Source organism: Equus caballus, chromosome 14, assembly GCF_041296265.1.
Source record: "Equus caballus isolate H_3958 breed thoroughbred chromosome 14, TB-T2T, whole genome shotgun sequence".
Lineage (NCBI taxonomy): Eukaryota > Metazoa > Chordata > Mammalia > Perissodactyla > Equidae > Equus > Equus caballus.
This window is the reverse complement of record NC_091697.1, coordinates 39,639,014-39,666,507: the sequence shown is the minus strand read 5'-3', so window position 1 is coordinate 39,666,507 and position 27,494 is coordinate 39,639,014. Positions and strand designations below refer to the sequence as shown.

Here is a 27,494-nt window from a genome sequence, read left to right as displayed (position 1 = left end):
ACTCCAGGCCTTTCCTCTGCTCTTCCTTCCTCTTTAGCCCGGCAGAGGTTTGTGCCAAAGCCTTCCTGGGGCCGGTGGTAAATTACCCCTTCTTTCTTTCCTCTTTCTTGGGGAGACCTGCCTTGAAGGCCAGGCTCGGGGGGAGGGGAGGGAGGCTCATCTGAAGCAGTGAATTGAGCCAGTTGATCCCCAAGAGGTTTTTTTCTCATATGCTCTGCTGCTTTTCATTTGAGAGATTATTGATGGTTTCTTTTTCTCTTTAACCATGAGGATGGGGATTGCTTGGAAATACTAAGCTTCCTTTGTGGATGTGAATTGTAATATTTAGCATTTATTGAGCACTTACCTCGTGCTGGGCACTCTTCCTATGCTCTGTTTATTTGTGTCACTGCAGCCCTGTGAGGTGATTCTGACTTCAGTTTTACAGATGATGAAAACTGAGTTTAGAAGGGCTCTGCAAGGGGCAAGGTATGTAGGGACTCCAGCCCAAGTGCATCAGGTAACAAAGTCCACGTGCTTAGTGATGGGCTGTTGTGCTTTCCTAGACAGTGCTCAGGTGAAGAAGGGGTGTCACAGACCTGAAAGTTGGGGTGCGGAGAATCTCAGGCGGTTAGACAGTCCAGGTGGTGTGGTCCTCCACTCCACTTGGCAGGGGAGCTGCCCTCTCTGCTCCTGCCACCCTGCTCGTTAATCCCTCTTTGCCCTGCCACCCCGTGGCCCTCGTTCCCTGTCATCCAGCGCTGGCTGCAGTGGTTTAGCTCCCCGCTCCCCAGCACTTGCAGTAATCTTAAGTAAACATAGTTTGCCATGCAAATACAGCTTCATGAAAAGGCTCCTGGTGCCCCACCACAACCACCACAACTGCACTTGGAGATTCTAGTGTGCTTCATTCAATACACAAATGCATGTGTGTATTTAGGAAGCCCCTTGACCCCCTGGAATTAGAGTCAGTACTGGCTCCTGGCTGACTGTGGTCCTATGGGACGGAAAGTGGCTTTTCTCCTTTTCCAGATACACATTAGCCCCTATCTTGCTTAGTCCAAGAGGAGCACATTCCGAGGGCCTCTGTGTGCCATCCTCATCCCCTAGCATGCTGGGCCCCAGATCCTATGGGCAGGTAGACTGCAACTCCTTCCTGCCTGGACCCCATGTAGGGCCTGCCTTGCCACACTTCTACTGCCCTCTCTCCCTGAGAACTTCTTTCTGCCATCAGTAACTCTGTTTACGAGGAAGCACCAGGGAAGTTCTAAGATTGCACCGGGAAGGTTTTTCAACCCATTCTCCCACCAGTGGATGCATGAGATTTCTGGTGAGCTGGAAGGACCACTGGACAAAGAGAGTTGAGACTTCTAGCTCCCATCCTGGCTCTTCCTTGGGGAAGCCCCTCCCCTTTGGGGACCTCAATTCCCTGTCTACAAATGGAGGGGATTGGAACCGTGGTCCTTTTTGCTGCTCTAACATTCTATAACTTTTTCCTTGGGCAGGTGGAGGGTGGTGAGTTTAGTGTTTACTGAGCTTGGCTTGGGTCATTGGTGGCTGGCACAACTTTCAGAATGCAGAGGTGGGAGGAGGGGGCTTGTCGCCTGATTTGGCTGAAATGGTGCTGGATGTAGGGACTGGCAGCTGCACAAAGGATTGGTTTTCATGGGGAGCCATGTCAGATGCCAGGCCCCATATTTTGTGGAACCGTATCATATGTGTGTGTATATGTGGTGGTTGCCTGGTGAAGGTGAGAGGCTGGGAGGGGACCCAGAAAGGGATATGTAATTGAAGCCAGAAATCCTAGTCTTCTCGCCTCCTGCAGGGTTAACAGCAGCCCCTCCGAGCCTCCCTGAGTTTCCCTAGGCCCCACAGATCCTAGATTTTAACAGATCAAGGAATTTTGCTTGAAGGCAAAAGTAGTTCTCTCTCCCCAGTTCACTTCTGTCTCTCCAGGGCACTTTGTCCTTCCTTGGGGCAGGGACAGCCTGAGGCCCTCTCTGGGAGCAGAGCAAGAGCAGGGCACTGTGGGTCCTAGGGATGGGGCTTTTTCAGCAAACCTCACACAGGACTAATTGAAGAATATTCCTGTGTATGCACAGACTAGCCACATTCCCTTGGTCAGTTTGGGATTGGGGAGTCTGGGGGGGAATCACTGGGGTGTTTTAGTGGCAGGAGGGCTCTCCTAGTAATTGGAGGCTGAACTTTCAGTACTTTACCGTGTCCCTTTGTGATCTTGGTGAACGAAATGTCAGGCAGGGTGATTGTAGGATCTGACTCTTCCCAATTTTGAGAGAATTTTTATTAGAAGAAGTAGACAATGGCCTGGAAAACTTTGCCTCGCCTTTTTGAGGAAACTTCAAGAACACCTCTCCCTCTGAACCTAATTCCCCTTTCCGACTTCTTGTTAATGAACTTGACGTTGCAGGCTCTTTGGCCTTCTCTTCTCCTGGTAGCATGCAGAGAGTGTTGTTGGGGGCTGGAGGATGGGTCCCTGGAGAAGTGATTATTGGCGTAGCGCAGGTGTAATGGAGGGAGATGATCCTGTAACAGCTGCCTCTGCCGGGGCCCTGTTGGAAGCAGCCTGGTCAGGGATCTAGGTGGTGTTAGGCTTCTCTAGGCCAGCCCAGGATTGCCAAGAAAATTGGGACAAAGTAGCTCCCTTGGCCTAGCAGCTCTATCCTCTTGGGGCTGAGATTTTCTAGTTCTCTAGAACTAGTTCTTTAGAAATCTCCAGTTCATCCAGCACTGGGCATGGGGGATGCTATGGGCTGGGTTCCACAGCACCAGCTCTCAGAAGGTATGTGGGGTGTCTTGAGGGGGCAGTGTCTTCGGTAGGGAGTGGAAGCCAAGAATTCAGTGGCCTCATAGTTAGGAGCCAGGCAAGGACTCTTTCTACTCATTAAGAGAACATGGATCTGATCAAGGAGTAGAACATTCCTTTTGAGACCAGCTGGGCAAATTTCTCTACTGAGAGACTGGGGGCAGCTCTTCCTCTGGCATGGTTGGCCAAGAAGGGAGACACAATGATGGGAGAGAAGTGGGTGAGCAGAGCCGCAGCATGTGTCTTTTCCCATGGGGCTCTGGAGGAAGCCTTGGTCTTCAGAACCATATTGGGAAAATAAGTAGGTACAGAAGAGACTAGGCCTATTAGAGCCACTTCCCTAAAAACACACACATTTGTTTTCTTTTTAAAAAGCCCATCTTGGGGCCAGCCCGGTGGCCGAGTGGTTAAGTTCGCAGTCCACTTTGGCCACCCAGGGTTTCACCAGTTCGGATCCAGGGTGCGGACATGGCACTGCTCTTCAGGTCATGTTGAGGCGGCATCCCACATGCCACAACTAGAAGGACTCACAACTAAATAAAATATACAACTATATACTGGGGGGATTGGGGGAGAAAAAGCAGAAAAAAAAATTAAAAAGCCTGTGTCTGTCTTTGTTGAAACTACTGGAGAATTCCAAACAAAATCAAATCACTGTAAATATACTACTTAGCTCCCAATAATACTTATATATCCTTTCAGAGTTCCTGCTATGTATATGTACATATGTACATTTTTGACTTGTTTTATAAAAATAGGATTGTAACTTTTCTCATTTATTGTGTTTATCTTTTCACAGCAGTAGAGTTCACTGTCTTTTCAATGGATATAAAAATGGTTAAACTTTATTTAGCCAATTCCCTACAGTTGGACATGTAGGTGGTGTCGATTTTTTGAAGTTATACACAACACTTCGGTGGACATCTTTGTACATAACTCTAAACACTTGTCTCATTTGTATCATTAGGATAAATTCCTAAAGGTGGAACTATTGAGTCAAATGGGGTCTCACTTTTTCTTTGGAAACTTAGAAAGCAGACAAAATCTTTCCTGAGTGGCTGACCCTTCTCTTTTTTTTTTGTTAAAGATTGGCACCTGCGCTAACAACTGTTGCCAGTTTTTTTTTTTCCTGCTTTATCTCCCCAACCCCTCCCTGTACATAGTTGTATATCTTAGTTGCAGGTCCTGCTAGTTGTGGGATGTGGGACGCCGCCACAGCGGAGCGTGCGGACTTAACCACTCAGCCATGGAGCCGGCCCCTGACCCTTCTCTTGACCACAGGTCATTGAGGACAGAGCTGGCCCTGGTGTGGGGGCTAGGAGGAGATCCCTGGACTTCTCGATTGCCCACTTAGGGTTTTTATCTTGCCTTCTGCATGGTCACTAGCCCAGGTCAGCTCACACACAGACTTCTTGAATGTGAGAGCCAGAGGCGATCTTTCAGACCCTTCCTTTGTAGACTCCGCCGTGATTCGGGAGCCCTCACTTACCGAGCTAGTTCTGGCGTGGACTCAGCTTCCATGGGCTTACCCTCTCCAGGCCTCGGGCCTGTTTTATAAGAGAATCTAGAGCTATGGGAGCCCCCTCCTCAGCGTCGGGTTCCTGGGATTTTGGCTGCCAGTTGTTTGCATGATCTCACTTTCCATGATTTCTTCAGAAGAAGGCTGGTAAAATTGTTACTTGTGTTTGAGCACCTGTCCTTCCCCTCTCCACCGTGCCTTCCTCCTTTGGGGACTGGCAGATTGCTTGGTGGAGTGGGGGTGGTGACGAGGGTCAGGAGCTGGTGGTGGCTTCTTCCCATGGGCTCTGCATAACCATCTCTCCCTTGTTCCCACAGAACATTCTGCTCCAGCCAAGGTGGTGAGGGCAGCCGTTCCTAAACAGCGCAAAGGCAGCAAGGTAAAGAATAGGAGTGGGCAACCTAAGGGGACTTCCTGGAGGTGGTGACCTCGTTCCTGTACTAGTGAGTGCCTCTTAGCTTTCAGGTAGTTCTGGATTCTCTCTGAATAGCAGGGGTGACCTTTCTGGGCTTCTGGTGTGGATGGTCCTACTAGACAGACTGATTTTGGCCTCTGATCTCTTGGTGAAGCTGTATTTTGGGGAGGAGCTGAATGGCAGAGGCAGGCTCACCCCAGGGCTCTCATAGAATGTGCCTTGCAGGTTGGTGACTTTGGAGATGCAATCAACTGGCCCACACCTGGAGAGATAGCCCACAAGAGTGTGCAGGTGAGTCTGGGGGAGGGATGGGCAGGTTTGACCTCTATCTATAATATGTACATTTGGCTTCTCAAGCTTTCAGAGCTTCAGGTCTTACTGTTTTCAGTTTTTTAAGAGGAATGTTTGGTGTAATGTGAGCAGCATTGAAATAGCGAAGAATCACCATCATTTGAGCCCTTGCTATGTGTCAGGGACTGCCAGGTGCTGTCTATTCGTCACTTCATCTAACCCTCACAGTGTTGGAGATATGTCCTTTAATAATTCCCATTTTACGGATGAGGCCGCTGAGGCTGGGAGAGGTTAATCACTAGCCCTTGATGGCCAAGTGGGGCCAGAAGTCAGGTGTCAGGTGTGTTGTATTATTCCACAGCCTGTGTTCTGCATCACCACACTTGAACTGCCAGTGAGTGAAGCCGGAGAGTGGTCTTTAGGCCAGGTACCCACACCCAGACCACATGTCTTGGGGTGGCTTATATAGCTCTCCTTAGTCCCAGCAGAGGAGGGACTCCTGATCAGTCTTGTTCTTTCCAGAACTTTTGTTCTGGGCTAACAGCCTAGGTTCCTCACTGGCTGAGGCCAGGGGCCGGCATCTCTTCCATCCCACAGACTACCTGGACAACGTGATCCTGTTGGAGAGTGTAAACATTTGGGCCCTGTAGGTCCCAGCCCCTCTGTCCAAGGGGTTGTTTGTGTCACTTAGACTCGAGGAAGCTGGAGAGACAAATTGTCTCCCACCTCCTGCCTGTGTGACCACGCTTCCCAGTGAAAGCATCTCAGGCGTGAAAACAGGACTTTTGCATACATCCAGTCTAACCTGCCGCCGCACACTCCAGCTCCTGCCCTGTCTTTCTAGTGACGGGGAGCTCCCTGCTGTCCCATCCCAAGAGGCGCTCAGACTCAACTCACCTCTCTGTTACTTTACTTTCTGCTGCAGCCACAGTCCCACAAGTCTCAGCCTGCCCGTAAGCTGCCACCCAAAAAGGACATGAAGGAACAGGAGAAAGGAGAGGGGAGCGATAGTAAGGAGAGCCCGAGAACCAAATCGGATGAATCAGGGGAAGAGAAGAATGGGGACGAGGATTGCCAGCGAGGGGGACAGAAGAAGAAAGGTGAGTGTCTTGGAGAAGGCCACAGGGCAGGACTGTGAAATGTCAGGACTCGAGGGCTGCTGGAGGAATTTCAGGAGCCCCCGAGAAGTCGTTGGGAGTCTGATTGGTGTAGGCCGCTGGGCTGGCAGTCTTCACTTCAGCTGTGCATCCATCAGCTCCTCTTATTTCACAAGCATTTGGTAAGCTCCCTCCTCAGCAGCAGGGCTCTAGCAGCGCACAAGACAGATGAGGCCACACCTCAGAGTATCCTTTGTGTGTCGTGTTGTATTGCTGTCTCGTGTAACATTTTATTTAAAGACAAGAGTTCCCAGTGCTCTGACTGAAATGGTTAGGGTGTAGGTTCGGCTGCTCTAATAGAGATCCAGAAGAACTGGTTCAAGCAAGATAGGGGGCTTTTTCTCTCTCCTGATAGCCTGGTGTAAGGAGGCAGGCCTAGAATGGCAAGCCTTTCATTCCTTTCTTCTTGCTGTGGTGTGTTGGCTCTTCTCATCAAAGATGGGTCACTCTTTCCTTCTCATTCCACCTAGCAGGAAGGGAAGAAGGGGAGAATAGCTCCCTTCCTTTTAGGGACTCAGCCTGGAGTTGTCACTCAGCTCTTGTAGCAGAACTTTGGCATGATCTAAAGGGAGCCTGGAAGTGCCTTCTTGATTCCGGGCAGCCATGTGTCTGGCTCTGGAAGGGGGTTCTCTGACCATGGAGAAATCGATATTGGGATTCGACCAGGAGTATCCGTCACACCGAGGTCCATGGCCTCCTTGTTTTAGGGATGAAAATGAGGTCCAGTGTGGAAAGGGAATTTGCCCAAGGCCACCAGATGGTGATTTAGGCCCAAAGCCCTGGATAGGGGAAGAAGGGCAAGGGGTAGGGATGGCTGGGAGGGACCTCTTGTTCAAGCGTTTCTCATGTGTCCACACTGTCCTCCAGGGAACAAACACAAGTGGGTTCCGTTGCAAATAGACATGAAGCCTGAAGTACCCAGAGAGAAACTGGTGTCACGCCCTGCTCGCCCACCAGAGCCACGACACACATCTGCCATCCGCGGGGAGATCAAAGGTATGCACCACCCACTGTGGAGGGCTTGGGCATAGGGGTCATCTCAGGCCTGACCCGCTGCCCCCTCTCCCCATAGGGTCTGAGCCTCCCACCTACGTGTCCGTGCCTGTGGCCCCCCCCACCCCAGCCTGGCAACCAGAGACCAAACCGGAGCCTGCCTGGCATGACCAGGATGAGACATCGAGTGTGAAGAGTGATGGGGCTGGTGGGGCGCGGGCTTCCTTCCGTGGCCGTGGACGGGGGCGTGGTCGCGGCCGGGGACGCGGCCGGGGTGGCACTCGAAGTACGTGAGGCCCCTTTGGGCTCCGGGATGTCCGAGGGAGTGCGGCAGGGGTGGCGGGCAGGGGTCTCCTTTCCCTCATAGCACCCGTTTCCCCCGTAGCCCATTTTGACTACCAGTTTGGCTACCGAAAGTTTGATGGTGCAGAGGGACCTCGCACCCCCAAGTACATGAACAACATCACCTACTACTTTGACAATGTCAGCAGCACTGAGCTTTACAGTGTGGACCAGGAGCTGCTCAAAGACTACATCAAGCGCCAGATGTGAGTGGACAGGAAGCTCCTTCCTGGAGAGGGGCGGGGGCTGGGCAGAGGAGGGCTGGGCGGCCCTTCTGGTGCTGGCAGCAGTCGCTGCCCCTGGTGGAGCTGACAGAGACAACTTTCTCTCATCTAGTAAGCTAATTTTCATAAAAGTAATGCTTGTTGCAGAAGTAATACCGTATTTACCTTAAGAAAATTAGAAATGACCGCTAACACAAAGGAGAGAAAATGTCTTGATTGCACCCCTTCTGTGCTTCTGTTTGTAATGGCAGCGCTGTCAGAATGCCAGCAGACATTTATTGAGTCCTCATTATTGGTGAAGCTCAGTGCGAAGTGTTTTACAGACATTCTGTTATTTAATCCTCCAGTCAACTATTTAATTCCTATGAGCTGAGTCTTGTTCTCATTTTGTAGATGAGCAAACAGGCCCAGTAACTTGCCCAGAGTCTCACAGCCAGTAAATGACAAGCACAGATTTGAATCCTTTTCTGTCTGATTGAGAAACCCGAGCTCCTAACCACTCCGATATATTGTCTCAGTCCGGTGGGGGAGCCGTACAAGGAAGTAGATAATTGCAGTAGAGTGTGCTAAGTGTTTTAGGAGCGGAAGAAAGAGTGACCAACAGCATTGGAACTGGGCTTTAAAGGAGGATGAGGAAGCTTGTCAGGCATACGGAGATGGAAGAGCAGAGAGAATGGTTTGACCCAACGTTAGGGAGCCATGAAAGGATAACATTTTTTTCAGCCCTTAAGACTGTTTGTCCAGTAGGGACGGGGTAGGTCAGATGCTCTGTCAGTTGCTGGGGTGCACAGCAGAACAGGGAAGGCATGTTCGTAAAGGATGCAGCAGTCATACCTCTTCTCCCTTCCACCTAGTGAGTACTACTTCAGCGTGGACAATTTAGAGCGAGACTTCTTCCTGCGACGGAAAATGGATGCTGATGGTTTCCTTCCCATTACTCTTATTGCTTCCTTCCATCGAGTGCAGGCCCTTACCACTGACATTTCACTCATCTTCGCGGTATGTCTCCCTCCCTGGGGCTGGGGTGCAGGGGAAAGGAAGGTCCTTATTATGGAGCTGGAGTTTGGGCCAAGGCAGAAAACCCTGGAAGAGTCTCCATCTGATTACTTACGCTAAAATTCCAAGGCTTGGCCAGCGTCTTCCTCCCCCTCCCCTTTTATGGAAAATTTCAGACGTTTACAAAAGTAGACAGAATGGTATAGTGGACCCATCACCCAGCCTCAGCAATTATCAACTCATGGCCAGTCCTAGTGCATCTATCCTGTCATCTGTTTCCTCTCCCAGATGGCTTTGAAGAACGTCTTAGGTAACCTGACATTTCATCCATGCTTCAGTACCTATCTGTAAAAGCTAAAGACCTGTTAAAAACATGACATTGTCATTGTCACATGTAAAAATATTAGCAGTTCTTTAATGTCACCAAATGTTCAGTCAGTTGCAAATTCACCCCACTTGGCAAAAAAAATTTCTTGTGCTAGTTTCTGAGAGTCAGGCCCCAAACGAGGCCCGTATCGCCTTAGTCAGTCTCCCTCTCCCCTCTCTTTCCTTGCAGTTTATTATTGGAGTAAACTGGGCTGTGTATCTTGTAGAATTTCCCACAGCTCACAGTGGTGGTATTTAACCTATTGTTCTGTACTCCACATTTTTTGTAAATTGGTGATCTAGAGGCCTGATCAGGTTTTGGTCCCCCATCCCGTCCCCCCTTCCCCCCAATGAAGAATACTTTATAGGTAATAATATATTCTCTCAAGTGGCATATAGCATTTCGTTTGATTCTCTCTTGTGGTGTAAACTGCTATGGATGATTATTGCCTGTTTTTTCAGTAGGGATTGCAGATTGGTGATATTCTAATTCTATTATCTGTCTTCGTTTGTTAGCTAGAATACCTCTTTAAGGAGGAACTTGGCCTCATCAACTTTTCATTTGCCAAGAGGTATAATTTGTACAGAAAGGGCAGATAAATGCTTAATCTTTTCCTTTGTTAACCATTTTTCAGAATTATGGGTTGATGCCGATTAAACTTCAAAGGTGCCCGGTGAGGTTTAGGGGTTTTTTTGTTTTAGTATCATTATAAACTTATGGATTCAAACATGTTATTTATTTCAATCCATTGCACTTATTCTGAATCAAATTGCCCTATCTTTAGCCAGTGGGACCCTGGTTCATCTTGTACATTTCCTGCCCCAGATCTGGAATTGACCATTTTTTTCAAGGAACTCTAGGTCTTATATTTTGGGGAAATGGTATTTAGATACTACAGTCTGAGTAATAGGAGTGTTTATTGCTACTTGATTAGTCGTTGTTTCTAGAGCTTTTTTTTTTAAAATACATCATGAGATTATACTGATATTTTCTGTTGAAATTCAGGACTACAGGGTCCTTATTTAACCCCAGTGATCTTTTATTTGTAACTACTCCTTTTTCCCATGCCTAAAATCCTAATTGCCAATGACATCAACATAATTATTCATTTCCACGGTTTATACACACTATTATCATAATACCTCTACTACTACTAAAAACAGGGTTTTTTCTACTTCGACAGTCAAATGACTGTGTTTTCAAGTTACTTGAAATAATCTTTGTGTGGTTATGTCTTTAACTTGATGTATATTAGTTTCATTTTGCTCTCAAGTTTTAGGGTTTGCTTTCCCCCCCAATTTCTAATTTGTTTTATATTTATGTATGTAAAACATGTACATAGTTTTACTTCCGAAGTCAACATAGTATATTCAGAGAATTACCATGACTTCAGAATTACTTCCGAAGTCAACATGGTATATTCAGAGAAGTCCAACTTAAAATTCTCTCACTTCCTCCTTTTTCCCTTTCTTCCCCTATAGGTAACCTTTTTTGAATCCTTCCGTTAAAAAGAATAAGCAAATACCTCTACATGTATGTGTATCCTTCCCGTTTCTTAGATAAATGGTGACATAGAACACATGTATTTCTTTACCTGTTTTTTGTTTTCACTTAATATATCTGGAAGTTAGCTGCATAGTAGTATATAATGGAAAGATAGTCCTCATTCCTGTTGACGGTTGCATATGTATCTTTTCATCTTTTTGCCAGTGTTTCTTTCGTGGAGATTTCTAGAAGCAGGATGACTGAACTGAAGGGCATTGCATATGTTCTTTTGCTGGCTGTTGCTGAGTTCCCTTTCTCGGGGCTGTGTCTCTTGCATTCTCACCATCAGTATATGAGACTGCCTCTTTCCCCTCCTGCACCCAGAGGGTGCTGTCACATGTTGAGATGTTTTCCTCTTCCATTTGGAAGATTTTTAAAAGACAACTCCCCTCTCCACTCTTCCCCCTTTTCCTCACAGATAAACACATAGCAGTTTACCTGTGAGTCCTAGAAAACTTTGTATGTTTTACTTAAAAAATCAAACCCCAATGGGACCTTCTACATGCTGACCTCGAGCTACTTGTTTGTGGCTCTTCCCCCTGCCCCCCCCCGTGCACTTGAAGCCTGACTAATGTTCCATCGAATGGATGTGCTAAGATTTATTTAAATTGCCTGTGTGGTGACAAGTTAGTTAGTTTCTGGTTTTTTTCCTGTTAGAGACACTGTGACTGTGAATGGCTTTTTATCCAGATCTTGTGCATATTGTCACCTGTTTGTGCAAGTATTTCTCTAGGGTAGATTGCTGGAAGTAGAATGGCAGGGTCAAAGGACAGGTGTATTTTTCATGTTGGCCCCCTCTTAGAAGTTTAAACATCTCACTTGTCTGCCGCTTGTGGAAGATGGTGAGAGTTTTCTTATACTTCTGCCGGTGCCAGACTCATACTTGAGTTCATGGGGCCCAGTCATCTACCAGCTTCCAAGATCTCAGTCTCAGTCTTTCCTCTGCATCCTCTCCCTCCTCCTCCCCTGCAGGCCCTAAAGGACAGCAAGGTGGTGGAGATGGTTGATGAGAAAGTCCGGAGGAGGGAGGAGCCAGAGAAGTGGCCTCTTCCTGGTCCCCCAATAGTGGATTATTCCCAGACCGATTTCTCCCAGCTTCTCAACTGCCCTGAGTTTGTGCCCCGCCAGCACTACCAGAAGGAGACAGGTAGGTACCCTCTTGGCAAGGGGATGCCTCCCTGTTGCCCTTGACCTCTGGCCAGCAGTCCTCCCCAGGGCTGGCAGCAGGAGGACGACTGGAGGGATGAGGAACTCACCTTTCCACCCTTCAGAGTCGGCGCCTGGCTCTCCCCGTGCAGTCACCCCAGTGCCAACCAAAACAGAGGAGGTCAGCAACCTAAAGACCCTGCCCAAGGGCCTGTCTGCCAGCCTGCCTGACCTGGATTCCGAGAACTGGATTGAAGTAAAGAAGAGGCCTCGGCCCTCCCCGTCACGACCCAAGGTGGGTGAGGCATGTACCCTCGCCCTGAGTTCTAGGGCTCTGGGCTGGAGCACTTGGAGGGGATGTCGCACAGGCACAGAGCTCTGGGCTCTGAGGGGCTGGTAGGCAAGTCAAGTGGGTTCAGGGTGACTGCAGGAAAGCTCATGGGCCTGTGTCCATTTCTGGGGAGACTGCTGCTCAGGACAGCCCTAGCTGCATGAGTTCCTGAATAGCATTTTTCACAGGAGGAGATCATGCAGCCTTTAGCAGTAGTGTCCCATGTTTCTTGATGCTTCGCTCTTCTTTCTGTCTCATCTTTACCCCTAAGGCTGCATTTTAAGTGCCTTTCCCCTGAATGTATCCTTATTGTCCCCTACATAAGCCCCTCAGGCCCTCTGAAGAGGAAAGGGAGAGCGAACAGGTGCATGGCCTGGATGTAGAGTTAGAGTCTAGACTGGAACACAGGTCTGTCACTGATGGCTGGCGACCCTGCGAGGCTTGTTTAATATCTCAAGGCTTCAGTTTCTCTGTCTTCAGATGAAAGGAAGGAGAGGTTAGACTGCTCTAACCTACTTTACTCTACTTTACTCTAGAAAGAGTAAAGTAGTATATGAATAGTACACATTGAGTCCATAGTTAGAGAAGTGCTTCAGTTTCACAGTAAAGTTACTGCCCCTCTTCCAGGAGCAGACTTTTGCTTCATCCTCCTCCTCCCTCACCCTCCCCTCTTGGGTGTGGGGCTTGTGAGGAGGCCTGGGAGATGACACTGGACTTTGAGTCTGTGGAATTCTCTGCTCCCGTTTCCGTTGCACCACTGTGACTGCCTCACTCATCTTCCGCTTCCCTGCCTGTTCGTACCTCGACTTGCCCCTCTATTCTGGCTGAGGTCCTTTGGGAAGTGTCAGAGATCAGGCCATGAAGAGAAAGATAGTAAGTGGGCAGCGACCTTATGAGGTCCTGGCCTGCGGACTGAAGGCTTTGGAAACGCAGGAGCCAGGCCTAGCCCCCATTCCAGAATTAGAGTCCCCACTCCCACCTGGCCTATCATGGACCTTAAAAGAGAATAGGTTTGGAGTTTATAAGGGAAGCTCTTTGCCTAGCCCGGAATTGACTTGTGTGTATACACTGTGAGGTAGACAACTGCTTCTCCCCCAAAGTCTCAGATGAATTCAGCCTGCCAACATTCTGAAATACTTCCTTTTTGCTGGAATCACCCTGTTTCCTCTTGCCTTTAGGACAAGCTGTTCTTTCTACCTAGTACACTCTTTGTACCCGCTCTCATCTGACTGACTTTTCCTCATGCCTTGGTAGTTACTTCTTCCAGGAAGCCTCCCCTGACTGTCCCCACTCCCACCCGCTGTTGGTTAAGTGCCCCTCCCTATGTGCTCCCACTAATTACATTTACAGTCTTCGCCATACCCTATTGCAATTGGCTGGCTGGTTGGTTGACTTTTTCTCCTACTAGACTGTGAGCTCCTTAAGTTCAAGGACCTCGTCTTGTTAATTATTCCGCTCTTAGGTTCTTCATACGGGGCCTAGTACCAGTGGGTACTGGCTCATTCATCAAATAGTTGAACGTCTGCTGTTGCTAGGTCCCAATCTAGGTACTGAGGATGTGATGGAGGGCAAGATAGTTGTGGTCCTTGCCTCATAAAGCTTCTGGTTTTTTGGGAGATGTTGGGTAGATGGATAAATGGATGGATCAACCTGTTGAATTTCTGCTGTGTGCCTACTCCCAGGCTAGTTGCTGTGTAGGATATAAAGGTAAATGAGAGCGCAGTTCCTACCTACAGCGAATGTGTCATCTCATTGTTCTTGAATGACTGTCAGGTGAGCTGTGAGTGGAGAAACCTGGAGTCCTATAGGACATCCTTTCCCCATGAAGCTGACTCCAGGTCTGACAGCTGTGACTTGCTGGTGTTATTGGGCCCTCTCTTGGGGAACAGCTACAGAGCCTAATCCAAGGGCCCCATGGTGATTCTTTCTCCCCTCGGTGTGTCCCTGTTTTAGAAGTCAGAGGAGCCCAGGTTCCTCCACCCAGCCTCTCTTCCTCAGCAGCTGCCCTCTCAGCAGCTGCTGTCCAAGGATCAGGATGAGCAAGAGGAACTGGATTTCCTGTTTGACGAGGAGATGGAGCAGATGGATGGGCGGAAGAACACCTTTACCGCCTGGTCTGATGAGGACTCCGACTATGAGATTGACGACCGAGATGTCAACAAGATCCTCATTGTCACCCAGACACCACCTTACATGCGCCGGCACCCAGGGGGGGACCGTACAGGCAACCATACCTCACGTGCCAAGATGAGCGCCGAGCTGGCCAAGGTCATTAATGATGGGCTCTTCTACTATGAGCAGGACCTGTGGACTGAGAAGTTTGAGCCTGAGTATTCCCAGATAAAGGTGAGGCTCGGGTACAGCAGTGGGAGTGGGGCTTGGGCTGCCTGTAACCTGGGGAAGAGCAAAGCTCAGTCATGGTGTGACCTCAGGGGCAGAGCCTCAGAATCCTTGTGTGTGAAGGAGGTGATAATCGACACCTTGCTGGGCATTGAGAGTGAGAAGAGATGTGTAAACACCTTGTAAACTGTGCCGTGTGAGGGGGGATTATTGTCCCGCCTGAGCATCCATGTTTAATGGCATAACAGTCAGCTAGACACTTTTTGGGGGAATAAAATAAGGATTAGATTGTCATTTTGATTCTTAAATATTTAGGCATATATAAAAGTTTAAAGCCAGCTAGACTGGTATCTAGTGGTTAAGATTTGGGGCTCTCACTGCCGCCGCCCAAGTTCATTTCCCAGTCCGGGACCACACCACCCATCTGTCTGTTGTCATACTGTGGCGGCTGCGTGTTGCTGTGATGCTGATTGCTGTGCCACTGGTATTTCAAATGCCAGCAGGGTCACCCTTCCTAGACAGACTAGGAAGAAGGACCTGGCCACCCACTTTTGAAAAAATTGGCCATGAAAACCCTGTGCATAGCAGTGGAGCATTGTCTGATAACAGCACTGGAAGGTGAGAGGATGGTGCAAAACAGACGGGGCAGGGATCCACTCTGCTATACATAGGGTCACTAGTAGTTGGAATCGACTCAACAGCATTAACTAAACAAAAAAGTTTAAAAGCCTTAATAAGGAGCTTGCTTTGAATGTGGAAGATGGAGAAAAGACAGGTCTTTTAAAAAATCACTGCTGTCTCAGGGCCAGCCCCATGGCCGAGTGGTTAAGGTTCTGCGTGCTCCACATCAGCGGCCCAGGTTCACAGATTCAGATCCCCAGCATGGACCTACTCCACTCATCAGCCGTGCTGTGGAGGCATCCAAGATACAAAAAAATAGAGGAAGATTTGGCAGAGATGTTAGCTCAGGGCTAATCTTCCTCAAGCCAAAAAGGAAAAATAAAAAAAAAAAAAAGGAAGATTGGCAACAGATGTTAGCTTAGGGCGAATCTTCCTCACCAAAAAAAAGAAAAAACCCTTCTGTCTGGAAAGTCCACACCTCTGTTGTAGATTTTTCCAGAGAGAATGTATGTGGTGGGGGGTGGAAAGTAGCATTGTGTTTGGTGGAAGTGAGGAGAAAGTTGCATGGCCATTATGTGAGAAGACAGTGGCAGGAAGAGAGTTGGGGGGAGTCTGCTGTGAGTTCCTGGGGAGCTGGCATCCTGGTCTCAGTCTTGCTGCAGAGAGGGCTGGGCAAGTGCTAACCCCTCTGGGTTAAGCACACTCATGCCTGGGTAACCGGGGTTGAGGAATGGCAATGGGCCACCTGAGGGCCTGGGGACCAGAATTCCACATATGTGGACGTGGGAGCTGCCCTCTCCAACTTCCTGCATGTCTTGATTCCTAAACAAGCTAGGGCAGTCTGCTTACTAACAGCTTTTCCCCACCCATTTTGTTTCCTCTGCAGCAAGAAGTTGAGAACTTCAAGAAAGTCAACATGATCAGCCGGGAGCAGTTTGACACACTAACTCCTGAGCCGCCTGTGGACCCCAACCAGGAGGTCCCTCCTGGGCCACCTCGCTTCCAGCAAGGTGAGAGGTGACACCTAGAACCCTGGCTTGGGTGGGAGGGTCTGGAGCTCTCTGGGGGGGCCCTTCCGAGAACAGACAGCCATGGGCCTACCCCTGCTTACCGATGCTGCTCTGTCTCTGCAGTTCCCACTGATGCCCTGGCCAACAAGTTGTTTGGTGCTCCTGAGCCCTCTACCATCGCCCGCTCTCTACCAACCACTGTCCCAGAGTCGCCAAACTACCGCAATGCCAGGACGCCCCGCACTCCCCGGACACCACAGCTCAAAGACTCAAGCCAGACATCACGGTTTTACCCAGTGGTGAAGGAAGGACGGACGCTAGATGCCAAGGTGAGGCACTCCTGTTGGGCTGCTAGGAGTCTTGGGCCCACTTCACTGCATTCCAGTGCTTTACTTCCCTCCCTTGCTTTGTCTGAGTCGAGAAAGTGCCAAGTCCCCCAGCTGCTCTGTGTTCTTAGGCTGGTGGGCCCACCCGGGATTGAGTGATTCTGTCTGCAAAATGGACTGGGTGTGGGAGTGGTGGCCCCATGTAGCCATGATAAGGCCTGAGGAAGACTGACCAGGTGTGGGTCCTTGGGCAAGCCACTTCATTCCCAAGCCTCAATTTCCTCACCTGTGAAATAGGCATACCAGCTCCTTGCTCACAGCTATGGACATCCAGTGAGAGAAGAGCAATGAAAATGCTTTGTAAATTATGAGATAACTCCCACATGTGAGAGAATCTTAGTCCTACAAATGCTGGATGCTCCTCAGAGTCGTATGAGTATGATTAATAAAAAATCCTGGACTGACCTTTGCAGATGCCTCGGAAAAGGAAGACAAGACATAGCTCGAACCCGCCCCTAGAGAGTCATGTGGGCTGGGTGATGGATTCCCGCGAGCACAGGCCCCGGACTGCTTCCATCAGGTGCCGGGGCAGTGGGGAGGGGAGATCAGGCTGACAGCAGGGTGGGTGGGAGAGCCCTGAAATCCATGGGCCCAAGAAGAGTGAACCTCTGGTCTGTAAATTAAAAGAACCCTCATCTAAATCAAAAAAACCTTAATCCAGGGTCTGAGAAGAGGAAGACTTCTTTCTAAAGAAGTGGTGTCATAGCCGCACAGGACCAGATTTTCTCAGTGTATCTGTGAATTGATTTCAAATGTGGATGTCTGCTGCCTCTCTCAGGATAGCCAGGCCGTTGAATAAAAATACAGATTCCTGGGCCCCACCCTAGATCTGCGAGCTCAGTTTCTGACAGTAGGGCCCAGAATCCCTTATATTTATTTCTAGGAAAATTGCCCGTTTTCCCTGTTCCAAAGCAAGGTTTGGGAGCCACTGACCTGTGCACTTTGTTCCCTGCAAAGATGGTACAGACTTAAAATATGCACAGTTTTCAGAAATATAGACGGATTAACCCATAATAGTTCATTAAGGAAAGTGAAATGTTAACTTGGAAATAAATGGTTAAAGGTACAGGTTTGGGCAGAAGTCAGACTCATGCATATAATCAGTTAAGGGCCGAGTATAGCACCTGGACCTCTTTTTTGTTGCCCTATGAAAGCCTGGATCTTGGCTGATGGAAGGGACCAGAGGGGCCCCTCCTAGCCCAATGACCAGCTGCTCCAGGGCTCCTGGTTGACACTGTCTCTTCTGTGGCCTCTGTAGCTCCAGCCCCTCCGAAGGGACGCCTGCAGTTGGCAGCTATGGGTGTACCCCTCAGTCGCTGCCCAAGTTCCAGCATCCTTCCCATGAGCTGCTCAAGGAAAATGGGTTCACACAGCACGTCTACCACAAGTATCGTAGGCGCTGCCTTAACGGTAAGAAGCACCTAGGGAGGAGGGCTGAGTCTCTGGGGCCACTCCTTGGATCTGGGGTGTAGGGGCTGGTGGAGCAGGTAACTATTTTCTCTGACCTCAGACCAAGAAGTGTTGTGACATTACAGCAAGAAGGGTTAAAGTTAGACTCAGGCCAGGAAGTTTTGGAATACAGAGGCTAAAAGAATCTGGTGCTTAGAACATTCCTGTTCCTTGATCTTCTCTTGATATAAAAATCATCAGTTTTTCCTGTTTCTGGCAAGACTGCCAACTCAGCCATTGTCCAGTGTGGTCCAGTGTCCATCACAAAAGGGTGTGCATGTGGCATCATATATTCTCTAGAACTGGGGTTGCCTAACCATGGCCTACAGGCTAAGAACAGTTTTCATGTTTTTAAGGAGTTGTAGGGGGAAAAAAGACGAATTTGTAACAAGAGGTATGTGTCCTGCAAAGCCTAAAAGATTTACCCTGGCCATTTACAGAAAACAGTTTGCTCACCCCGCCCTAGAAGACAGTGTAGGGAAAGAACTCTCTAGATGCTCTCACGTGTTTCCTTTATCATAAAATCAGATGCCTTAACTAGGCTTCTGTCAGGTTGGCTGAAAAGATGCACAGAACCGATCTTAATGTCACTTATGATTATAAACCCACCCCACCCTCTCTCGTTCAGCAAAACATGGCTGCTACATGCCTTGACTCCTCTGCCTTACTTCCCTCTCTGTAGGGGGTGTGTCCGCATGTGTAATAACAGCCTTACTGAGGTACAATTCACATCGCATACACTTCACCCATTTAAAGTATACAGTCAGTGGCTGTTAGTGTATTCAAGAGTTGTGCATCCATCACCACAATCAATTTTAGCACATTTCCATTACCGCAAAAAGAAACACTGTGCCCCTTACCAGTCACCCCCTATCCAACTCCTCCCAGGCCTGTACAACCACCAGTCTACTCTCTCTCTCTGGATTTGCCTATTCTGGACTTTTCATATAAGTGGAATCATATAATATGTAGCTCATCTATATTGTAGCACTTATCAGTACTTCATTACCAAATAACATTCCGTTATATGGATATGCCACATTTTGTTTATCCATTCATCCGTTGATGGACATTTGGGTTTCCACTTGTTGTCTGTTGTGAACAGTGCTGTTGTGAACATTCCTGTACAAGTTTTTGTGTGGGCTTAGGTTTTCATTTATCTTGGGTGGAAGAGAGGAATTGCTGGGTCACATGGTAACTCTGTGTTTAACTTTTTGGGGGCTGGGAGACTGTTTGACAAAGTGGCGGCACCATTTTATATTCCTGACAGCAGTGTGCGAGGATTCTGATTTCTCCCCACCCTCCCAGCAGTTGTTATTGTCTGTCTTTTTGATTATAGCCATCCTTGTGGGTGTGAAGTGATACTCCTTATGGTTTTGATTTGCCTTTCTCTGATAGCTAATGTTGAGCATTTTTTCTTGTGCTTCTTGGCCGTTTGTATATCTTCTTTGGTGAAATACTCAGATTCTTTGTCTGTTTTTTAACTGGATTATTTGTCTTTATTATTAAATTGTAAGAGTTCTTTATATAGTCTAGATGCAAGTCCCTTATAAAATTGATGGTTTGCAAATATTTTTTCCCATTCCATGGATTGTCTTTTCACTTTGCTGATAATGTCTTTAAAGCACAAAGATTTTTAATTTTTTAGTATCGAATTTATCTTGTTTTTTCTTATTACTTGTGCTTTGGTGTTGTGTATTTTTTTTAATGTTACCATTTTGTGCTTGTTGTAGGACTCCTGAAATAATTATTGGTAATGAGTAATGAAATGAAGACTATAATTTGTTGGAATGTACAAATTATGTGTTCATGCTTTTCCTTCTTCTAACTACACTTGAGAGCAGTCCCATTTGAGGTGAAGAGATAGACCAGGATCCCCTGGTTCAGAAGCTGATGCCACCTGCTTCTGGTGAGGCTCAGGCCCAGTGTCCAGCGGCAGGGCCTGACACAGAGTAGTTAGTGCTCAATAAATATCTCCCGAAAGACTAAAGGGGCAGATGAGGAGCAAGGGATTTGGGAGGTGCTGGAGAAGGCACCAAGGTCCTTGAGCCCCGGGCTCATTTGTCCCCTGTAGCACAGGCTGCCTGGCCTGACACATGTCTTCCCTCCTTCCTCCCCCATCAGAGCGGAAACGCTTGGGCATTGGCCAGTCTCAGGAGATGAACACTCTCTTCCGCTTCTGGTCCTTCTTCCTCCGAGATCACTTCAACAAAAAGATGTATGAGGAGTTCAAGCAACTGGCTCTGGAGGATGCCAAAGAAGGCTACAGGTGAGCGGGCTGGGGCTGGTGACGGGTCCCCAGTGGATCTGCTTCCAGGACTGTAACTGGAGATCTCTTGTGTATGTACTTCATATACTTTATAAAAACTTTATTATTTTTGAATGAGTAATATATTCACATGGTTCAAAATTCAAAGAGGTCAAAGGTTATATAGTGAGTAGTCTCATCCCTGTCCCCCTGCCGTCTAGTTTCTTTCCCTACAGGCAACCAGTACTTTGAGAATCTTGTAGCGCCTTTCTACAAATACTTTGCCTACGTGTAAGCAAGGACATTCCTATGTAGTCTCCCACACACACACCCCTTTTGTTTATACAAAAGATGACCTCTATTAGATACTATTTTGCACCTTGCTTTTTTAGTTAATGATCTGTTTTAGAGATCATTCCATATCCATATGTAAATAACCTTCTTGACTTTTTTATAGGCTGTAAGGTCTTACACTTCATGGATGTACCATAATTTATTAACCAGTCCCCTATTAATAGATACTTTGGTAGTTTTCAATATTTTGCTATTAAAAAAAAACAAGACATTTCCCCCCCAAGTAAAATGTTCTGTCTGTAATCAATGTGGAAAGTACAGAAATGTTTAAAGAAGTTGGGGGAAAACAGTCTTGAGTCCAGAGACAACCAGTGTTAATGTTCTGCCATATTTGATGTATTTAGATCATCCTGTGAATGCATTCTTGTGTCTTATGTAAGCATGAGCATTTTTCTCTGTTGTTAAAATGTTTGACTTTTTGCCTTCTTACGTAAATAACTTCTTACAAAAGCTATTACATGCTTTTTGCTGAAAGTTTAGAAAACATAGTTAATTTGAAAATTCCAACTGTCAAAGATAACCAGTGTTAATATGTTTAAGTGTGTCTTTCTAGATTTTCTGTGCATGTATAGATGTAAAATTTACATGTTTGTTTTATAAAAATGGGCTCATCGTACATATAACAGTTTGAAATGTTTCCATCTGATAATATATTGTAAGCATCTCAGTATCCATTAGTATATATTCTGTTGTACAGATTTACCATCATTTTTCTTAACCACTTCTCTAAGACATTTAAATTTTGTTTAATAATGCTGCTCTGAACAGTTTTGTATATCTGTAAAATCTATATCTACATTTTTGCTTATTACCCTTACGTATGTTCCTAGAAGTGAAATTTCTGAATCAGATCACAGAACAGAACTGCTCATTGGCGTGGTCAGGCGGCCTTGCAGAGTGCTCCTCCCTGGGATTGGCAAACTTGTTCTGTAAAGGGGCAGACGATAAATATTTTAGCCTTTGTGGAACATAAGGTCTCTGTCGCAGCTACTCAGGTCTGCTCTTCTAGCAGAAAGCAGCCAGTGATACTCCGTAAACAAATGGGTGGTGTGGGTAGGGGGCTGTTCATTTGGCCACAGTTTCCCTGGCAAACTGGAAGCATTTAATGCTGGAACTGGTCAGACTAGCATTAAATGTTAGCCGTCTTAAAGAATGTTTACCATTTTCTCAATAATCCAAGTGTTTGAACTGTTTTATAGTTGATCGTTATGCAGGTGCATTTTCCTGTTTTACAGATAAAGAAACTGTGTCCTGATTTCACTGACTTGTGTTCTCCCACAGATATGGTTTGGAGTGCCTTTTTCGATACTACAGTTACGGCCTGGAAAAGAAGTTCCGGCTGGACATCTTCAAGGATTTTCAGGAGGAGACCGTGAAGGACTATGAAGCTGGTGAGAGCTAGAGTTGGAGCCCTGGTCAGCCTGGCCTTCTCCCCGCTCACCCTCACACCTCCCTGTCCTCTGAGCTGCTTTGTTCTCACCAGCCCAGCTTTTCTCTACCGCTCTCTCTTCTTTCCCTACAGGCCAACTCTATGGGCTGGAGAAGTTCTGGGCCTTCTTGAAATATTCCAAAGCCAAAAATTTGGACATTAACCCCAAACTTCAAGAATACCTCGGCAAATTCCGACGTCTCGAAGACTTCCGAGTGGATGTGAGTGAAAGTCTGTTGTCTTTCTCACCCTAGTTGTCCTGGAAAGAAAACTCATCCCAGCTGTGCCGCTAGCCTAGAGACCCTTGCCCGCGTTTGGGCCTCAGTTTCTTCATCTATAAAACAGACAGTGAGAAGAGGACAGTGAAGGCCAATTAGAGGGGGTCGTGTGGTTGCTCCTCCTCCCCCTTCCCCTGGTAGATGTGGCTAAACCATCAGAGTGCTCTCTCTCTGATCTCACAGCCTTCCTGCTGCTGTGCCCTAGTTAGCCACTGCTAGTTGATCAGGATGGGGACCCAGGGTAAATCTCTTTGTTCTGTCTGGAAGAGGCCAGTTCTAAACCTAGATGTTCATAAATTATGTCCAATTTTTTCTCCCTTCTTCCCCCACATCGTCTTGGAGCAGTGACTCAAGAGTGACATCCAGTGGTGGGTCAGGGTTATTGCTGCTGAGTGTATCAAGGGACGTGGTAGTTGGAGTGATTGGACGTGTCTGTGCTGGGTGCTTCAGGGACTCCAGAGATGAGTGAGAGACTCTCTTTCCTTCGAAGAGTTTGTAATGTAGTAGGGGATATGCCAGTCATCTTACTCCCTTGAAACATTTTAGCAAAAAGGCAAAGTAAGTAAAAAGCAGTAATAGTCCTCATATTTATTAAAAAGTGTATGTGCTGTGTGCTAAGCACTTTACATTGACCTCCTTTAGCCTTCACAGTGTGGTGAAGTAGGCAGGACTTATTAGCATTGCTGCAGCAGTGGATAAACTGAAGCCCGGGGCCACCCAGTGAGATGGTGGCAGCACTGCTCAGGTCTCCCAACAGAGAGCCAAGTCTGTGGTCTTGCATCTTTAAGGGGTTGGAGCGGGGCCCATGTGCAGGGAAGCCTTGTAATAGGAAGACCTGTTGGGATGAAACAAGGGTTCAGCTCTGGCACCCAGAAAGGGCAGGAGATGTCCTTGAGGTTTCAGGACACTTGGTGTAGTGGTGAGGCCAGACTGGATCGTGGTCTGACTTTAGATCAGTGTCCTCTTTAGGGCCTTGAGGGGGTTGAGGCAATCCCCAGGAGCTTCTGGGCCTTCTGAGCTGAGACATCTCAGCATCTTGCAGGCCACGTTCCATGTATTATCTCCTGAGCACTGATCCCTTCTGAAAAAGGGAGCAGAAACCTGTCTAGATAAAACCCTGGGCTTTAGGGGTAGATAGGTCTGATCCAAATTTTGTCTTTGCCAGTTACAAGCTCTAGGACCCTGGGCAAATTATTTTTCTGTGCTTCTTTTTTCTCCTCTGTAAAATTAGATGATCATGTCTACATCAAAGAGTGGTGTAGACCCCATGAGTTTATGTGCTTAAAATAGCACGGTGCTTGGCATCTTGGCATGGAGATGTGCTTGATAAAACTGGTAATTAGATTTTAAGGTTAAACCTGTTATCTACATTTGGAGGTAGGGTGTCTCTAGACAGCCCTGGCAAGGAAGCGGGTGTGGGTAGTGCTCCCTGGTCACCTATGACTTCCTCCTCTGTTACAGCCCCCGATGGGTGAAGAGGGCAACCACAAGCGACACCCAGTGGCAGCAGGAGGTGGCAGCGGTGAGGGCAGGAAGCGGTGCCCCTCCCAGTCTTCCAGCAGGCCTGCCACCATGATCAGCCAACCCCCCACACCACCCACTGGCCAGCCCATCCGGGAAGATGCCAAATGGACAAGCCAGCACTCGGACACACAGACTTTGGGAAAGTGAAAAGCCCCTTAGCCTTGGGGTTTGCAGTGGGGGGAGGGGGTGAGGGTGAGCGAGAGTCCATGGGGGTGCCCAGTCCCAGGAGAGGGGACAGAGAAGAGACAGGCCTTAGAGTCATTAGGATGGGCCTTTGTGCTGAGTAGCAATGTATACACCATTTGGGCTATCAGAGGTACCCCGGGCAGGAGCCTCCACACACCCCCTTCCCTCTTCCCTCTCCATGACTCTTCTTCACATCCTGGCTTCTTCTAAGGGGGGGAGGGAAAGGGGGGAGATTTTTTTATATATATATATATATATATATATATCAAGTTTTAAATTATTGATAGTTCGTCTGGATTACCAAAATCACTTCTGCAGCCCTGCCCGCGGCTGTTAGGCCGCAACCCTGGTCCCCACCCACAGCCTCCTCCTGCTCCCCCTCGAGCCAACTATGCAGCCCACAAGAAGGCCCTGTGGGCCCCATTGCCCAGCACTGTCCTGTTGAAGGCTCTGGCAGCGTCCCTGGGCCCCACAAGCACCAGCCCCTTGACCATCTGGGGCTTGCCATCATGGTGTTCTCTCCCTGCTGTCCCCACCATGCCCTTCTGCCATCTTCCGGGAGAAGGAAACCAAAGGATGTAAAGTGGGGGTGGGGGAAGGTTTCAGCCTCTCCCTCCTCCCCTCTCCCCATGCCCCTGTCCTCCCCAGCCCAGAGAGACGCTGCTCATACCAGAAAAGACTATTGAAAGATGATTTATTTTATTTTTCTCTGATCTTTCCATCCTTGGAAAAATGGAAAAAAAAAAAAAAGACAAAATTGACTATAAAAGACCAAAAAAAAAAAAATCAAAAAACCCCCACCTAATCCACAGAAAGTGATGTCTTTCCCCTACTCTTGGAATTTCTTTTGTTTTGTTCTTGGAAATAATATTTTTTTAAAAGTTGCCTTATTGTGAAGTGGGATCTGAAATCCCCGAATGCCTGTTTTCCTCGGTGGAGTCGACTCGAAGAGCTCCCGCCTTCTCTGGATGTGCCTGGGCTGGAGTGGCAAGAATCTTTCTCTGGACTGAGTTGCATGTACAGTGCCTCCTGCCTGTGGGCAAGAGGGTTGGGGGCGGCTCAGATTAGAGCCATGCCCGAAATATCCCTGCTGTTGCATCGTTTGAAGCTGACGTCCTGTGTCGTGTCCTCGCTCTGCTTGTTGTTTCCTCACACCGGGCCCTGTCCTGCCGTGACACCCTTCCTCCTACCCTGGGAACCCCAAGGCCAAGTTTGCTTCAAACTGTTGGAGAAGAGCGTTGGCCTGGATCTGGACACATTGTCCTCAGCTTGGCCGTCTCCCCGCCGCAGAGGGGAAAGGTGAACACCTGGCAGCTGAGGCTTGGACATGTTTCTTGTGTTGCCCTGAAAGACCTCTGAGACCTCAAGGAGGCTCTGTCTCACAAAAGGTGGAGAAAGATGCCATTCTCTTCCCTGGGTCTGGTGGGGTCTCCCCATCTTGCATCCCCCCTCTGCAAGCCATCTCTGCCCACCCTCCAGTTGCCCCGCCTGTGAACGAGGGATGAGGAGGATTTGGGGGCTGGGGGGAATCCTGCCAGTTGGAGAAGCCCCGCGGCAGGAAGGTATATGTGGACATAGAGTATACCTGACTTCTCTTCTCCAGCCACTGACTGCTTGGGCTGTGGATGACAACGCAATGGCTGGAGTCTACTTGCATCCAAAGCTAGGGAGGGCAACAAAGGACTGACCCACACAGACTGGGCTGTGTGTCAGGTGCAGGCGTGGTGATGCGTTCACCCTAGTGGGGACCAGGCAGCACAGAGAAGCTCATGGTGGTGTTGCTCAGTCGCTGACACTTCCTTGGCCCTCTTTTTCAACTGCTTCCTCTGTTGGGCCCAAAGGTGAGGAGTAGGATACAGAATCCCAGGCTGGCAAGGGCTTGCCCTCTGTCTTGGGCACCTCATTGCTTTTGGCCTGTGCCCTCCCACCCCCACCCGCTACCCTCCCAGTGGTTAGTATGTGGGAAGCCCATCTCAGTTCCTGTGAGCTGGTTGTCTCGAAAGCCAAGGATGAGCGTCCTGTCTCTGCTCTGCTAATGGGATCTGAGGCTTTTCCCTGCCCAGTCTGGTGCCTGCCCCACACTGTACCAGACACTGGACTCCTGCACCCCCTCTTCCACCCCTTTATTCCTCCTTTCTTTCCTTTGGGTCACTCAGCCCTGTACTGTATCCAACACCACAGAAACCTCAGTGTTTGTCCTCTGCTGGGTTTGGGGGTACAAGGAAGCCTTGGGAGTGTGGGAAAAGGTGGTTCTTATCTAGAGTTTACTCCCAGGCCGGAGGGCTGCCATCCTCTCCCTGATCCTCCCCACAGACACCTCAGAAAGAGGGAGACCCCTTTGGGGTGGGGAGGTGAGGACTTCATCTCAACATAGGCTGAGGATGGGGGAGGGGGCTTTTTTCTCTTTCCTTTTTTTTTTGTAACATGTTAGGAGTTAATGTTGCAAAGAGTAGTTTACATCTTCACTTTCTGAAGACACTTGAATTTAGGACCGATGTATCTGTGACAAGCATGCAAGGAGTGGTGGGCGGGGGGCCGTCGGCGCTTGCCACTTCACACCCACCATCCTCCCAGGGGGATCCAAGATCTGAGACACAAAGTGACAGCCTGTCCAAATCCTTCTGTTTGTCCTGCACCCTTCCAAGATTGGTCCATGCCCTCCCTGCTTTGGGCATCAAACAGGTCTGTGTGCCTCCGCCCTGCAAAGGGGCAGATTTCTCTTTCACCCTCTCCTGAGCCTGGGAGCAAATGCACTACCAGTAGAGAAGGGCTGCCGAGCCCTGCCCTAGCCTGGACCCCTGGGGCTCAGATTGAGAGCTGAGTCCCCATGTCAAAGTTGTTACGTTTTTGTTTTGTTCCGTTGTAGCTCTTTTCTCCTTTCCTGATGACTGATTTTACAAAAGAAAGTAAGCTGCTCAGAAGGCCCTGGAAGTGGGGAGGAGGGGCAAGGAAGACAACTAGCTAGGGGGTGGGGAAGTTTTTTGCCAAAAGTCTGGGTAGTGGTCTGGATCGTCTGGCACCCTCCTGAGTGGAACCCCAGAGTATCTTGTGTGGAAGGGTCCCTAGGTTAGCCTCAGCCCCACCCTCTCCTTCAGCTGTGTTGATGGCACAGGCGGAGAAGATCTGAACTTACAGCCCATTTCTCACTGGAGAGGAAAACTTGTCATCTGGCTTTGCGGAGAAGGTTCCACCTTATGCTCATAGTACATTATCTTTACCATGTGCTAGGATATCACATTTAAAAGGACAAAAAAAAAAGAAATGTAAAATACTTGAATGAGCTTGTATTATAACATTAATATTATTGAGAGTATCTGCTTTCCAGGCTGAAGTGATTCATTCATTATTCTAGTCCTGCTTTAGTCCTTTGTAATTTGTGGTAATTATGCTTTTCTTTTTAATACAAAAAAATGTATAAAAATAAAAACTTGAAAAGGCAAAATACTGGCTGGTCTCCCATTGGGGGTGCATTTGTTGGGTGTTGAGGGATGGGGCCCAGTGCAGGTTCCCTCGGGTCCAGGGGAACCCTGCACTCCGGAT

The 27,494-nt window shown here is 48.2% G+C and overlaps 1 protein-coding gene across 4 annotated transcripts in view; it reads left to right on the top strand.

Annotated features, from left to right (window-relative positions):
* LARP1 (La ribonucleoprotein 1, translational regulator) overlaps positions 1 to 24,711 on the top strand; it is a 78,040-nt gene extending 53,329 nt beyond the window's left edge. For 2 of the 4 annotated variants that reach the window (XM_070233940.1, XM_023617351.2), the window contains exons 2-19: positions 4,640 to 4,701; positions 4,963 to 5,028; positions 5,954 to 6,128; positions 7,053 to 7,181; positions 7,258 to 7,464; positions 7,564 to 7,726; positions 8,599 to 8,743; positions 11,625 to 11,799; positions 11,924 to 12,093; positions 14,083 to 14,475; positions 15,977 to 16,100; positions 16,224 to 16,429; positions 16,900 to 17,006; positions 17,745 to 17,896; positions 20,060 to 20,204; positions 21,819 to 21,928; positions 22,060 to 22,187; positions 23,706 to 24,711. In XM_070233940.1, coding sequence (XP_070090041.1) covers positions 6,005 to 6,128; positions 7,053 to 7,181; positions 7,258 to 7,464; positions 7,564 to 7,726; positions 8,599 to 8,743; positions 11,625 to 11,799; positions 11,924 to 12,093; positions 14,083 to 14,475; positions 15,977 to 16,100; positions 16,224 to 16,429; positions 16,900 to 17,006; positions 17,745 to 17,896; positions 20,060 to 20,204; positions 21,819 to 21,928; positions 22,060 to 22,187; positions 23,706 to 23,915 — 2,688 coding nt within the window. In that variant the 5' untranslated portion in view covers positions 4,640 to 4,701; positions 4,963 to 5,028; positions 5,954 to 6,004 and the 3' untranslated portion in view covers positions 23,916 to 24,711. The remainder of the gene's footprint in view (positions 1 to 4,639; positions 4,702 to 4,962; positions 5,029 to 5,953; positions 6,129 to 7,052; positions 7,182 to 7,257; positions 7,465 to 7,563; positions 7,727 to 8,598; positions 8,744 to 11,624; positions 11,800 to 11,923; positions 12,094 to 14,082; positions 14,476 to 15,976; positions 16,101 to 16,223; positions 16,430 to 16,899; positions 17,007 to 17,744; positions 17,897 to 20,059; positions 20,205 to 21,818; positions 21,929 to 22,059; positions 22,188 to 23,705) is intronic. The other 2 variants (XM_023617354.2, XM_023617355.2) reach the window with 2 other exon arrangements.
* Positions 24,712 to 27,494: the final 2,783 nt, after the last annotated feature.